This window comes from Chlorocebus sabaeus, chromosome 20 (genome assembly GCF_047675955.1).
Source record: "Chlorocebus sabaeus isolate Y175 chromosome 20, mChlSab1.0.hap1, whole genome shotgun sequence".
NCBI lineage: Eukaryota > Metazoa > Chordata > Mammalia > Primates > Cercopithecidae > Chlorocebus > Chlorocebus sabaeus.
In genome coordinates this window covers 124,802,917-124,815,319 of record NC_132923.1, presented here as the reverse complement: position 1 = coordinate 124,815,319, position 12,403 = coordinate 124,802,917, and the positions used below count along the sequence as shown (strand labels likewise).

The following is a 12,403-nucleotide window of genomic DNA, read 5'->3' as shown; positions in this document are numbered from 1 at the left end:
TATATTGCCTATTCTTTTTTTTCTCACTCTGTTGCCCAGGCTGGAGTGCAGTGGTGCTATCTTTGGCTCACTGCAACCTCCGTCTCCAAGTTCAAGCGATTCTCCTGCCTCAGCCTCCTGAGTAGCTGGGGTTACAGGCGCCCGCCACCATGTGTGGCTGATTTTTTGTGTTTTTAGTAGAGACGGGGTTTCACCGTGTTGGCCAGGCTGGTCTTGAACTCCTGACCTCAATGATCCACCAGCTGTGGCCTCCCGAAGTGCTGGGATTACAGGCGTGAGCCACCGTGCCCAGCCTCTTATGACCTATTCTTTTAATGAAAGAGGCAGGTGGGGGCTGTGGGGCCACCTGCACCCACTCTGGACACATTTGTTTGGGCTCCAGGTGCGGCGGCAGCACATGGAGCGTTGTACCAGCTTCCTAGTGGATGAGCTGGGTGTGGTGGATCGATCCCAGGCCGGGGACCGCATCTTCTTTGTGTCTGCTAAGGAGGTGCTCAACGCCAGGATTCAGAAAGCCCAGGGCATGCCCGAAGGAGGTAATGATGAGAACAGATGTCCTTCTTTTCCCTGATGTTTGAGACATTTTGTCTCGTGCTGAGTCTGTCAGTAGAAAATCCTTCTGAGAAGAGGCTGCTGAGAAGAGCAGAGTGAGAGGCTCTTGCTCTTCAGCCAGTGGCTTGGTTTCTGGGGATTTCAGCCTTTTCCTCTGCCGCCAAGTTGTTTCTGGGCTAATGCAGTACAATTCTCCTAGGGGGCGCTCTCGCAGAAGGCTTTCAAGTGAGGATGTTTGAGTTTCAGAATTTTGAGAGGAGGTTTGAGGTGAGTCCTTTGATTCTGGTACATGGTGATTCTGTGCCTTCCCAGCTCCCACTGGCTGTATCCCTGGCAGTGAAAGCCAGAGTCTGGCCCTTGGCCATAGGCCCCTGGTGGCCCCCACCTCCCTCTGTGCCTTTGTGTGTTCCAGGAGTGCATCTCCCAGTCTGCAGTGAAGACCAAGTTTGAGCAGCACACGGTCCGGGCCAAGCAGATTGCAGAGGCGGTTCGACTCATCATGGACTCATTGCACGTGGCAGCTCGGGAGCAGCAGTAAGAGTCCAAGACTGCAGATAGGTGGAGAGGGCTGCCGAGATGAGGTTGTTCCTCCCCTGCCTTGGGCAGTTAGGACATGCCTTGATGGCAGGGCTGAGTCTCTGGGCTCCCATCCAGGGCCCTTTCCCTGGCCACCAGACCATGTTAGAGCCACATAGACAGCCTGGTAAGGAGGGCGGCTGGGTGCTTCATCACCCCACCTGGTCTGTGCAGCACGATTCCCTGTGTTGGAGGCCTTGGCCCGTACCCTGCTGAGCTCTGCAGCCATTCTCAGAGCCTGAACACATTTTTAAAAACAACATTCCAGCCTGGAGCAGTGGCTCACACCTGTGATCTCAACACTTTGAGAGACCAAGGCAGGAGGACTGCTTGAGGCCAGGAGTTTTGAGTCCAGCCCAGATAACATAGTAAGACCCCATCTCTACAAAAATTTTAAAAACCAGCTGGGCGTGGTGGCCGCGCACCTATAGTTCCAGCTACTTTGGGAGGCTGAGGCAGGAGGATCACTTGAGCCCAGGAGTTCAAGGTTCCAGTGAGCTGTGATTACACCATTGCACTCCAGCCTGGGCAACAGAGTGAGACCCTGTCACTAAAGAATGATATGAAAACACCTTGCTTCTGTCACACAGAATTGACTTTCTTGATTGTTTATTTTATTTATTTATTTATTTTTGAGACGGAGTCTCGCTCTGTCGCCCAGGCTGGAGTGCAGGGGCGCGATCTCGGCTCACTGCAAGCTCTGCCTCCCGGATGCACACCATTCTCCTGCCTCAACCTCCCGAGTAGCTGGGACTACAGGTGTCCACCACCACGCTCAGCTAATTTTTTGTATTTTTTTAGTAGAGACGGGGTTTCACCGTGTTAGCCAGGATGGTCTGTTGACCTTGTGATCCACCCACCTCGGCCTCCCAAAGTGCTGGGATTATAGGTGTGAGCCACTGCACTGGGCCTCAATTGTTTATATTAAGTTAAAATTTTAAAAAGTTAAGTTCCCTTTTGATTCTTTTGCACTTGTCCCAGTGTCACTCTGCCCAGAGGCACCATAATCATGAATTTACATTGTTCCATCACCCATTCAAACAGTACTTTCACATAAATGCTGAAGAATATGTCAGGTTTTTACATGCTTCAGACGTACAGATGTGGCATCACATTGTCACTGTACCTGGCTTTACTTTCTACTCAACATCGTTTTTCCCTTTATCCTTGTTAGTATGTGTAGTTTGAGTTTATGAATAGGAACTGCTGTAGTATATTCCATTGTGAATATGCCTCATTTTCCTATGGAGGGAATTTTAGATTTCTTTTTTGCTATTGGAAACCTTACTGCAGTGGACATGTGTTTATGTGTCCCCTTGTGCACCTTTGTAAGAGTCTTCCTGGGGTGAATTCCTAGGGGTGTGGCGATTCTGTTTTAGGGTATACGCGTTTCCAGTTTTAGTCAGTTTTACTTGATTGCTCTCCAGAACAGCCGTACCCATTCGTTGCATGACCAGTACTGTCCATAGGCCTTCCATTTCCTCAGCTCTCACCAGAACTTCAGGCCTGGTCATTTTTGCCAGGCTTTGGTAGAAAATTGTGCCTTTAAAAATTTCATTTCCGACTGGGCATGGTGGCTCACGCCTGTAATCCCAACACTGTGGGAGGCCAAGGCGGATGGATCACCTGAGGTCAGGAGTTCAAGACCAGCCTGACCAACATGGAGAAACCCTGTCTCTGCTAAAATTACAGAATTAGCTGGGTGTGGTGGCACATGCCTGTAATCCCAGCCGCTCGGGAGGCTGAAGCAGGAGAATTGCTTGAACCTGGGAGGCGGAGGTTGCAGTGAGCGGAGATCGCGCCGTTGCACTCCAGCCTGGGCAACAAGAGTGAAACTCCCATCTCAAAAAAAATAATAAATTCATTTCCGTGATTACTAGTGAGGTTGAGCTTTTTTCCCTATATTAATTGGCAGAATTTGTTTAAACCCCCTTACAACACCCTCCCTGCTCTGTCCCCACCGCCTGTCCCACATGGAAGACTGAGGAGTGCATGGTTGGCTGCGGGGCTCCCTTCTTACCTGGGAAGGGGAAAGCTCATGCCCCTGGGTGCGTGTGTGCAGCCCTGCCAGGCAAGAGAGTGGGCGGGGCAGCCTGGGACTTCTGGTATCCCCTCTTGCTCCTCTGCTTAGTCAGACAGGAACATGGATTTCTCACCAGTACTCTGCTTTCAGGGTTTACTGCGAGGAAATGCGTGAAGAGCGGCAAGACCGACTGAAATTTATTGACAAACAGCTGGAGCTCTTGGCTCAAGACTATAAGCTGCGAATTAAGCAGATTACGGAGGAAGTGGAGAGGCAGGTGAGAAATGAGGAGGACGCATTCTGGGGAGATTTGGACTCCCGAGTAGAGTCCAGAAGAAAGCAGACCTCCTCTTAGGGACTTCCCAGCCTTCCAGAAGGAAGTTGTGGCCCTGCTTCAAGAATACAGAGCTGCCCTTTGGGTTCTGTTATTGGGTTGTGTGATGCTGGGCATGTTCCCCTTCCTCTGGACCTCCACAGATCACGTGAGCGTTTGATCAGCCAGTTTCCCAGACCCTCTCACCTCAGAGGCTTTAACTCCATAGAGGAGCTGAGGAGGCTGCTGGTTTGAGAGGAAAGATATGCCATCTGCTGGACTGAACTTTGGTCTTCCTTGATACTTAACAGTGTGCTTCCTTTTGCCGTAGGTGTCAACTGCGATGGCCGAGGAGATCAGGCGCCTCTCTGTGCTGGTGGATGATTACCAGATGGACTTCCACCCTTCTCCAGTAGTCCTCAAGGTTTATAAGAATGTGAGTCATGGAGCAACAGGTCCTCTTGGCAGGAGGCCCCCAAAAGTGATTCAGTCCCTGCTGGTCTGGGTCAGGGCCCCCCAGCAGTGAAAGTGGAAGCCACAGAGACGAGGCCCAGGCTTCCATCAGCCTTCTGGGGTCACCTGGTGGATGTGGCCTGAAGGGAATTTTGATGGACGTGCTGCTTCTTTTAACCTCCCTCTTCTGGTGGCAGGAACTGCACCGCCACATAGAGGAAGGACTGGGCCGAAACATGTCAGACCGCTGCTCCACGGCCATCACCAACTCCCTGCAGACCATGCAGCAGGACATGATAGGTCAGTGCCCATAGGGAACTGGGGAGCTGTGGCCTGGGCTGCCCGAAGATCAGATACAGAGGCCAAGCTAAAGAAATCAGGACTTTCCTTATCTGTCACTTTTCATGATGATTCAACTCAATACCTTCAGGTTCTGGGTACGTGTTTGGTTTTTGAGACAGAGTCTCATTCTGTAACCCAGGCTGGAGTGCAGTGGCATGATCTTGACTCACTGCAGCCTCCACCACCTAGGTTCAAGCGATTCTTCTGCTTCAGCCTCCTGAGTAGCTGGGACTATAGGCATGACCATCACACCTGGCTAAATTTTTTGTATTTTTAGTAGAGATGGGGTTTTGCCATGTTGGCTGGGCTGGTCTCAAATTCCTGACCTGAAGTGATCTATCTACCTTGGCCTCCCAAAGTGCTGGGATTACAGGCGTGAGCCACCAGGCCTGGCCTTGTGAACTCATTCTGTGCGCAGGGTTGGGGAGCCCATCTGGTGCTACTACATGGGTCTATCCTAGGCTGAGAATTGGGCCTGCTCCTATAAGTCCATGTGAGGCAGAAGTGTTATCAGTATGGCATCTGGGTCCACACTTGCCTGGGGGAGCTGGCCTCAAGTGAGGCATGCTCAGTCTCATGGGCCAACTTGACCGGGGTGTGGTTCCCAGGCAGAGCTATTCAGCATGCCTGGCAGTAGCTGGTGGAGCCGTCTCCAAAGCTTGGTGCTGCTGTGGTGCAGGGCTGAGCTGATAAGCTTTTCCTCCATTTCTCCCCCGATAGATGGCTTGAAACCCCTCCTTCCCGTGTCTGTGCGGAGTCAGATAGACATGCTGGTCCCGCGCCAGTGCTTCTCCCTCAACTACGACCTGAACTGTGACAAGCTGTGTGCTGACTTTCAGGAAGACATTGAGTTCCATTTCTCTCTCGGATGGACCATGCTGGTGAACAGGTTCCTGGGCCCCAAGAACAGCCGTCGGGCCTTGATGGGCTACAATGACCAGGCAAGCAAAGCTCCTCACCTCAGGGGCATCGTGGGGGATCAGTCTGTACCCCGCCTCCAGACACAGGAACCATTCTGAAACAAGGTAAAGGTCGGCAGCTGTGGTGGTGTGCCCCACCACACACTACACCACAGCCAGAATTTCTGCTGCTGATTGAGCTGATCTGTTCTAAGCAGTGATATTTGTGAAATGACAGATGCTAGTATTTTTCTCTAATACATATTAAAGTAAGTATGTAACTATTAAAAATAGATGACTTTAAAAATAACCACCTACATACAACTATTTTAAAGTTCAGATTTTAAAAACATTCATCTCTAAACCACTTGAGTTGTCACACGTACTGCCCTCTGTACACATCCCACGCTCGGGGAAGCTGCCAGGCGGGCCAGGATGACTCCTGCTCACATTTTGCACATCCTGTGGTGTTCACCTGAGGGTCTCCTCTGCTACATCCGAAGCTAGTTGTCCTCTTTTTGCCTTTCGGAAATTGAAAAGCCACTCTACGTCCCTGTTCCCCAGACTAGGGCGACACTGAGGGTTCACGTGAATGAAAGACTCACCACGTCCCTGTCACCCCTCTCATCTTTCTCTCCTCAGGTTCAGCGTCCTATCCCTCTGACGCCAGCCAACCCCAGCATGCCCCCGCTGCCACAGGGCTCGCTCACCCAGGAGGAGTTCATGGTTTCCATGGTTACCGGCCTGGCCTCCCTGACATCCAGGACCTCCATGGGCATTCTTGTTGTTGGAGGAGTGGTCAGTGACCAGTTCAGCTTGGGAAGGTGGGGGTGGAGGGCAGGTGGGTGGGGCCTGAGGGCTAGGTTCCTGTGGTGGCCCCTGCGTTGGGCCACACTCTACAGACCACTGTATACTTTCTCCTTTCAGTGACTCTTCACTGTGATGGCATGGAGAGTGCTTACTCCTTCACCAAGTTTCCCTCACTTCCCGCTGGAGATGGTCCCAGCCTTTCTGGCCTCAGTGGGATCAAAGGAGACATAGAAAGAGGAACTTAAGAGTAGAAACATGAGGGCTCGTTGGCTGGGGCCCTTCGGACGGCCCTGGTAGTGACGGACCCTAAAGGAGGGTGGGCAACAGAGAGGCTGTCCTCCAGGCTGACTATGTGCTTTGCAGGTGTGGAAGGCAGTGGGCTGGCGGCTCATTGCCCTCTCCTTTGGGCTCTATGGCCTCCTCTACGTCTATGAGCGTCTGACCTGGACCACCAAGGCCAAGGAGAGGGCCTTCAAGCGCCAGTTTGTGGAGCATGCCAGTGAGAAGCTGCAGCTCGTCATCAGCTATACTGGCTCCAACTGCAGCCACCAAGTCCAGCAGTGAGTGGCCCCATCGGACCCCAGCAGGAGACTTTCTTTAGGCAGCGTCAGCCCCATCTCCCTTCCCCATCTCCCTTCCAACCTGGCCTGGAAGCCACTGGGTCCTGAGCATCATAGACCCTGGGCCTTCAGGTGTGCAGGGCCAGCTTTGAGGCCAGTGATGGGAAGGGACACTTTGTGTCTTGGGCTGGGACTGGGTAGGCCTCTGGGCCCCTTGGTGAGGAAGAAATGGGAAGGCAAGAGATATTCCTAGTAGGAGTTTTAGAGGTTGCCTTGAAGAGCTTGGGCTGTGGATGTAGCTTTGAAGTTTTGAACCCAGCCTGATCTTCATGCACATCTTAGGTCAGGTGGGAATCGATTGCTTAATCTGTGGTGGTCTGGACGAATAGGCTGGCTTCCTTTTTTTGGTTGTGTGTGGCAGACCCTTTGCTCTAGACATTTGGCATCGAATTTATGTATTTCTCTGATTCTTTGAGGTAGATGTTGTCTTATAGGCATCTCCTTTTTCAAACTGAAGAAACTGAGATTTGAAAAACAGTCACGTGTTCCCTGCTACTCGGCTGATGAGCAGCAGATCAGGATCTCTGCGTGCTGTTGCTTTTCAGGCCGTGGTGATGCCAAGTGTGTTTGGTGGTTATGATTATTCACAGTCTCAGCAGGATGTAGGAGATTCTGCCAAACCAGGGCTGGCTCAGGGCAGAGCTGCTGGCAGGGATATCGACGGGCCCAGCTGCTTCCCACTCTGGGCGGGTTAAGCCACCAGTGGCATCTTGCTCCACACACCCCAACTGATCCCTTCTCTGTCCTCCCCAGGGAACTGTCTGGGACCTTTGCTCACCTGTGCCAGCAAGTTGACGTCACCCGAGAGAACCTGGAGCAGGAAATTGCTGCCATGAACAAGAAAATTGAGGTTCTTGACTCACTTCAGAGCAAAGCAAAGCTGCTCAGGTGAGGCTGGCCTGGGTGGCCAAAGGAGGGTTCCAGGGTGCAGCACAGGTGCACTGGGGCTCAGCTGCTGGGCTTGTGTCTTGGGTGTGGACACAAACTTCTCTGGTGGGGATTTAATTTATTCGTGTTAGATGTGTACCACAGGCCAGGCACAGTGGCCAACACCTGTAATCCCAGCACTTTGGGAGGCCAAGGCAGGTAGATCACCTAAGGTCAGGAGTTTGAGACCAGCCTGGCCAACATGGTGAAACCCTGTGTGTACTAAAAATGCAGAAATTAGCTGGGTGTGGTGGCGTGCACCTGTAATCCCAGCCACTTGGGAGGCTGAGGCTGGAAAATGGCTTGAACCTGGGAGGCGGAGGTTGCAGTGAGCAGAGATCGCGCCATTGCACTCTAGCCTGGGCGACAAGAGCAAAACTCTGTCTCAAAAAAAAAAAAAAAAAAAAATATGATGTGTACCACGTACCTCATGCGTGCCAGATGGTGCTGGTGCTGGAGGCTCAACAAGACAGCATCACTGCCTTCAAGGCACTTGCAGCTGAAGGCATGATGGCATCACAGTACTGCGAGACTGCAGTTCACAGCGCCCTGTGCCGAACCGCAGGGCCTACAGTGCTTTACATGTGCTGTTTCACTCAGTCTTCCCTATCCCTCCATTTTCTACGTACAAAAATTGGGGAACTTGTCTGGCATCTCAGAAAATGGCCAGGCTAGGAGGGGAGCCCAGGTGTACTTGGCTCCAGCAGCCCTTGCACTCTGATTCTCCTTACACCTGCCGCTCTTTGGACCCATGAAGAGGGCATAGCCCCCCGCTTGTCCACAGAGAAGCTGGTTACTTGGCTGGGGACTCGCAGAACTGGGATTGGAACTCAGATCTCCAGGGAGTCTCTGTGGAGCTTTCATTAACAGTTTGCTGGAAAGAGCATCAGTCTGATGAATCTGGAGTCCTGGGTTCTCTCCAGCTACTCATGTTTGGCTCAAGCTCTTAACTCTGCTATGTCTCATTATTTTCATCTGTAAAATGGGAGTAAGATTTCATGACACAGCTGCACGACTGAATGTAAAAGTGCCCTGCAAAAATCCTTGGCCTGCCCGGCTCATGATAGCATCAGCACACGGGGACCCTGCAGAAGTCCTCGGCCTGCCCAGCCCGTGATAACATCAGCACGTGGGGACCCTCCACTTCCTGCCCTCACCCCCTGACGTCAGAGCCTGCAGGGTGGCAGAGCCAGAGGGGAGATGCATCAGAGGGTGTCAGCTCCAACTGTCACCAGATCAGTGGGCTTTCCCTGCCCTCGACTGTGCGGATGTGCCCCCCCCGCCCCGCACCCACCTGGGGACAGCTGCTTCCTAGGGACACACTGCTTGCCCTCTGGGGACTCTCAAAAAGGGGGAATGTGGTTGGGGGGGGAACTGCTGCTTGTCAGCCACAGTGACATGGTTGAACCTGGAAAGGGTCTCCTGCCAAGGAAGCACCTCAACCCCTTCCTTGACAGGCAGGGAAACTGAGTTCCTGACAGCTCAGGGACTTGCACATAGTCCTGGTGAAGCAAACACAGGTCTTGAGAATCAGAAAAGCCTGACTTGCAGCTCCCTGGCTTATTAACCGTGTGACCTTGGGAGGTTACTTAACCCCTCTGGGCCTCCTTGTCCCCATCTGTGAAACAGGAATAAATATGATTGTTGGAGGATTACGTAAGGGTGTGTATCAAGTGTCCTTAGGATGGTGCCTGGTGGGTAGTCCTAATACTGCCTGTCATCAGCTGTCATGGTTACTAAAGAAACATTTCTTTGCAGGAATAAAGCCGGTTGGTTGGACAGTGAGCTCAACATGTTCACACACCAGTACCTGCAGCCCAGCAGATAGTGGGCACCTGAGGCGGAGCCTGCGTGGAGAGGGGTGGTGCTGCCAGCCCTGAGTGCCGTGTGGGCTCCCCCAGGGGCACGTGTGGCTCCTGCCCCTGGCCACCGCCAAGAGAATGAAGCACCCAGTCTCGTACCATTTTGAGCCCTCCAGCACTAGTTATTTTCCCCCTCCTTTGCCTGCTGTTGCAGGAAGATCTGGCTCATACCCCTAAAGGACACTTTCAATGACAGTTATGGACAGCATGGTACCAAGGAGTTGAGGCTTTTTCCAGCTTTCTCGGGTTCATCTGAGTGCTTGATAAGACCTCGGGATCTCAGCATTGCACAATGCCTCATGGAAGCCTTTGAGGGTATCACGCAGACACCCCCACCTTTCTCCAGCCTGTGCGCACCTGCCCTCCTTGCAGCCCAGCACACCTACAGGTGTAAGGGATGATTGGAGTTTCTTCCCAGAGAGTCTGTCCCAGAAGGACTGTGGCTTGTGTGTGTTCGTCTCGCCTGTTGGCTCAGTGCTTTATCCCATTTGCAGAGCCTCTCAGACACGTCTTGGTGTTGAGGCTCAGTTACCCCTGGGCTTAGGCTGAGGTGGGCCCTGTGCTGTGGCCGAGGCAGCTGGAGGAGTGGGAGTAGCTCAGAGGAGAGGGCTGTTGGACGTATGGGGAGCTGGCAGAGCAGGTGGTGGTCACTGGGACAAGGAGGGACTTGCCTCTCTTCTCATTATTGTGCCCCCTGCTTTAGTGTCAGTCCTGGACTTGTGCAGGCCTGTTTTGTGTAGATGTGTTTTGGAAGATGGCTTGGTCTAGGTGGTTGAAGGATGTAGTAGAAGGAAGGATGGTGGAAGGTGGGGACCTTGGTAGCTGAGGAGCGTGGGCCCCACACAAGACAGCTGGAGAATGGGCCGTCCATTTGACCTCGTTCTCAAGGGGCTCATGGGTCTGAGAGACCCCACCCACTAGGCTTGATTGCATCCCTGTTGTGCCCTTTAAGACACATGTCTCCACCCCACCCCCCAACCTTGCCCCAAGTGCCCTGGACTAAATTTCCTGCGCCAGTGACTGCAGTTGGCCAAGGGACAATGTGGAAAATCCAGTGCCCATCCTTCCACCCTCCCTGATCCCCAGAAACTTCGACTGACCCCTTTGTCCTTATGCTGATGTTGAGTTTTGGGATTGTTGCTGGTTGAAGTGGGGGCAGATACCTGTCACCAAGGTGTTGACTGTGTGAGAAAAGCAGTTTGGGTGACAAATCCTGTGTGGCACAAGTTGGATCGCTTCCTAGAAATAAGCAACACCTCTCCCAAAAAGCAGCCCAGAGGGCAGGGGCCCAGCAGCCCAGCCATCACTCATCTTTGAGGAAATTAGTTGGTGGCCTCTGTGCACTGGTTGGTGGCCACATCACAGGTGATGTCCTGTTCACATACCTGCTTGTACTTAAAACCCTCAGTCCTGTTGTGTGGGGCAAAGTGATGGACTCTGCCAGCTGGACGTGCTGTGGGTGGGTGTTCCCGGTGTGTGCTGGGCCTGAATGGATAGGCGCCACTTCACAGCATGTCAGGGAAAATCAGTGTCACACAATTCCAATGGATTTTATGCTCTTTTTGGGGAAAAACAAATTCTTTAGCATAAACATGAATTTTTTTTCAATGTAGCCCCTGGGGAATGAATGAAATTTTGAGCTTCTTCAATAAGTAAAATTAAATTAAGACCACTGAGGGAGAGACCCTTTCTGAAAGAAGTCTGGCCAAAAGCACTTGGAATGCTGCTGACATTGTTCTGTTTTTACGTTCATTTGCTGGAGCGCAAGACGTGCTGACACAGTGAGTTTTCTCTGATGTATTTAAGGTGATGTATTTGCCTGAGTTACTCCTGTATCATTCTCATAATATTGGAAACTAAAATAAAACCTAGTTGGAAATCCTCTGTGAGATCTCCACCATGTTTTCGGGTTCTTGTACAAACTCCTCTTTGACATGGCCAGCTGTGTTCTGAAGTGACCACAACTATAGTTCCCACTATAATGTGGCTCCTTATTCTTGGAAGGAATTTGATACTCTCAAAAGAACAAATGGTGTAACTGATCTTTAAGGATCAGGAAATCGAGACTGATTTCTTTATAGATTTCTCTATAACTCCAGACCATTTTTTCACTTAAAAAGTAAATGACTCACTGTTCCATCCTGCTTTGCCTTCTGAGAATTTGGTTGTGACCATTTTTTTTTTTTTTTTTTTTTTTTTTTTTTTGAGATGGAGTCACGCTCTACCGCCCAGGCTGGAGTACTGGAGTGCGGTGGCATGATCTCAGCTCACTGCAATCTCCACCTCCTGGGTTCAGGCAGTTCTCTGCCTCAGCCTCCCAAGTGGCTGGGATGACAGGCGCCCGCCACCACACCCGGCTAATTTTGGTATTTTAGTAGACGGGGTTTCACCATCTTGGCCGTGCTGGTCTGGAACTCCTGACCTTGTGATCTACCTGCCTCGGCCTCCCAAAGTGCTGGGATTACAGGCATGAGCCGTCGCGCCCAGCCCTTTTCTTTTGTTTAAGGGTCCTCAGGAGTAGATTCGGGGGTGGCTAGTCAGTTTCCCCACCCCTACAGCTGTCCTCTCGGCTCTGGTGCCGCCCAGTGGCCGCCCTGCTCTCCCACAGAGGCCACAGCTCAGCTGATAGCAACCTCATCCTTCCAGATTCCCAGGTCACACACTTGGGGCATCACCCATGAGTCCGCGGTCACACGTGCTGCACCTAATCTGTCACCTGCTGTCTTCCAAGTCTATCAACCCTGCCCAGTTCCTCACCTCCATCACAACCATCAGCCCGGATCCGGGTTCCTGCTTCTGCCTTGTCCCTGCCTATCCTTGCCATCCTGTGGCTGTTTCAAGGCAGCAGCCAATGACTTTCTTAGGTAACAAAAAAAATGAATCATTATCCTTTTTTTTTTTTTGCAATCCACAAAACAAGTAGTTTCTGTCATCAACAAGATGTTATGTACAACCCACTAAATTATTCACACCACCATCATCCTGGGTGATGAGCCATAGTTTGAAAAAGGGTCTTTTTGCCTTAT

General features: G+C 51.8%; 1 protein-coding gene across 2 annotated transcripts in view; it reads left to right on the top strand.

The window, feature by feature from the left end:
• Positions 1-11,261, top strand: part of MFN2 (mitofusin 2) — a 31,580-nt gene extending 20,319 nt beyond the window's left edge. For both annotated transcript variants that reach the window (XM_007980521.3, XM_007980523.3), the window contains 11 exons: positions 383-536; positions 752-819; positions 965-1,086; positions 3,302-3,428; positions 3,796-3,900; positions 4,115-4,217; positions 4,980-5,200; positions 5,801-5,956; positions 6,332-6,528; positions 7,342-7,476; positions 9,274-11,261. In XM_007980521.3, the coding sequence (XP_007978712.1) occupies positions 383-536; positions 752-819; positions 965-1,086; positions 3,302-3,428; positions 3,796-3,900; positions 4,115-4,217; positions 4,980-5,200; positions 5,801-5,956; positions 6,332-6,528; positions 7,342-7,476; positions 9,274-9,343 (1,458 nt within the window). In that variant the 3' untranslated portion in view covers positions 9,344-11,261. The remainder of the gene's footprint in view (positions 1-382; positions 537-751; positions 820-964; positions 1,087-3,301; positions 3,429-3,795; positions 3,901-4,114; positions 4,218-4,979; positions 5,201-5,800; positions 5,957-6,331; positions 6,529-7,341; positions 7,477-9,273) is intronic.
• The last annotated feature ends 1,142 nt before the right edge of the window (positions 11,262-12,403 follow it).